General features: G+C 40.3%; 1 protein-coding gene across 1 annotated transcript; it reads left to right on the forward strand. All coding sequences in view use genetic code 11, as the record gives it.

The window, feature by feature from the left end:
* Nucleotides 1-157: 157 nt before the first annotated feature.
* Nucleotides 158-722, forward strand: EGR_10443 (hypothetical protein; the record flags this gene model as incomplete). The annotated part of the gene is made up of 2 exons (XM_024499692.1): nucleotides 158-267; nucleotides 695-722. The coding sequence occupies 2 exons, from the start codon at nucleotides 158-160 to the stop codon at nucleotides 720-722; spliced, it is 138 nt and encodes a 45-aa protein (XP_024345899.1).
* Nucleotides 723-1,184: the final 462 nt, after the last annotated feature.

The following is a 1,184-nucleotide window of genomic DNA, read 5'->3' on the forward strand; positions in this document are numbered from 1 at the left end:
ATAACCTTTACCTACAGACGGCGTGATTTTGCTAACTGCCTTGCAATAGGGAACCCTCCACCTTTATAAACAATGCTGCATCTCACTTTCCACAAATCCGAACACAGGATTTTCCTTCTTTTAACAAAAGGGCGATTAAAGCTTATTAAGCCCAAGGATGAGAATTATAGCCATCATTTTTGCGACGTTAGTCGCACTATCTCTTTTACGCCTTAATCAACAGAAGCTGGAGTATTCAAAGAAGACTTCTGCGTTTTTTACTTCTTTGTAGGTGTTATGAGGTAGCTTTGTGACACCTGCAAATACACCCATCTGGGCCTTCGGTGGGACATAAGAAGACTGGTAGAAGATATATAAGTAAACAGTAGTGGGAAGAAGTGGAAAGCACGAAGGAAAATTGTTGGCTTCTCACTTATTTTTGTGTGTCAGTACTTCCCTTAAAAGGTTTCGTCTTAGCGTGTGGAAATGAGGGTAACAGAGAACGCACACCAACCGCCGTTGATAAATGGCATGAATAGGGCCAAAAAAATACCCATTGGAAGATTTTGGTGCATTTTACTACCATCTAAAAGAAAAATCACATTTTCGCTGCTCCGTAATGGAGTAAATGCCACTTGATTTGTCATTTTAAATTCAGTGCAAAACGCTAGTGAAAATTTACCCTTGCTAAAGTGACTCCAATTTCACATTTTAGCTTTGGTCAGCTGAAGAATAAGGGCTGACTTGTCTGAAAAATTCCCTTAATTAGCAAGAAGCACGTGCTCTGGATATGGGTGACAGTAAGTGCATAAGTGGAGTGATGGTAGCCGTCATCGTACACCAGCATATTTGATGTTCATAGGAGCAGAGTCACCACAAGAATTATTTATGGGGAGCATTATATACGTGTAAGGTGCAGATTTCATTCTTCCGCTAAAGGAAAAGCTTTACAGTTAATAGGATTAATGGTCTGTTGCCACTGCATTAAACCAGAATGTGGTGGCAGGAATTCAACAACTGTATATTCAATCATGAAACAAGGTGGATGTTTCAAATCATGTCTATGCAAATACTCACATTCTTAACAAAGGCTGAGAGGAAGCCCAATGCAGTAGCATCATTTGGGTATCCAAATTGACCTCAATGAGTGCTTCTAGAAAGTGCATTCTCGGATGCTACCCACGGATACACGCAAAGCCATCAAA

The sequence above is a fragment of the Echinococcus granulosus genome (genome assembly GCF_000524195.1).
Source record: "Echinococcus granulosus chromosome Unknown EG_S00220, whole genome shotgun sequence".
NCBI lineage: Eukaryota > Metazoa > Platyhelminthes > Cestoda > Cyclophyllidea > Taeniidae > Echinococcus > Echinococcus granulosus.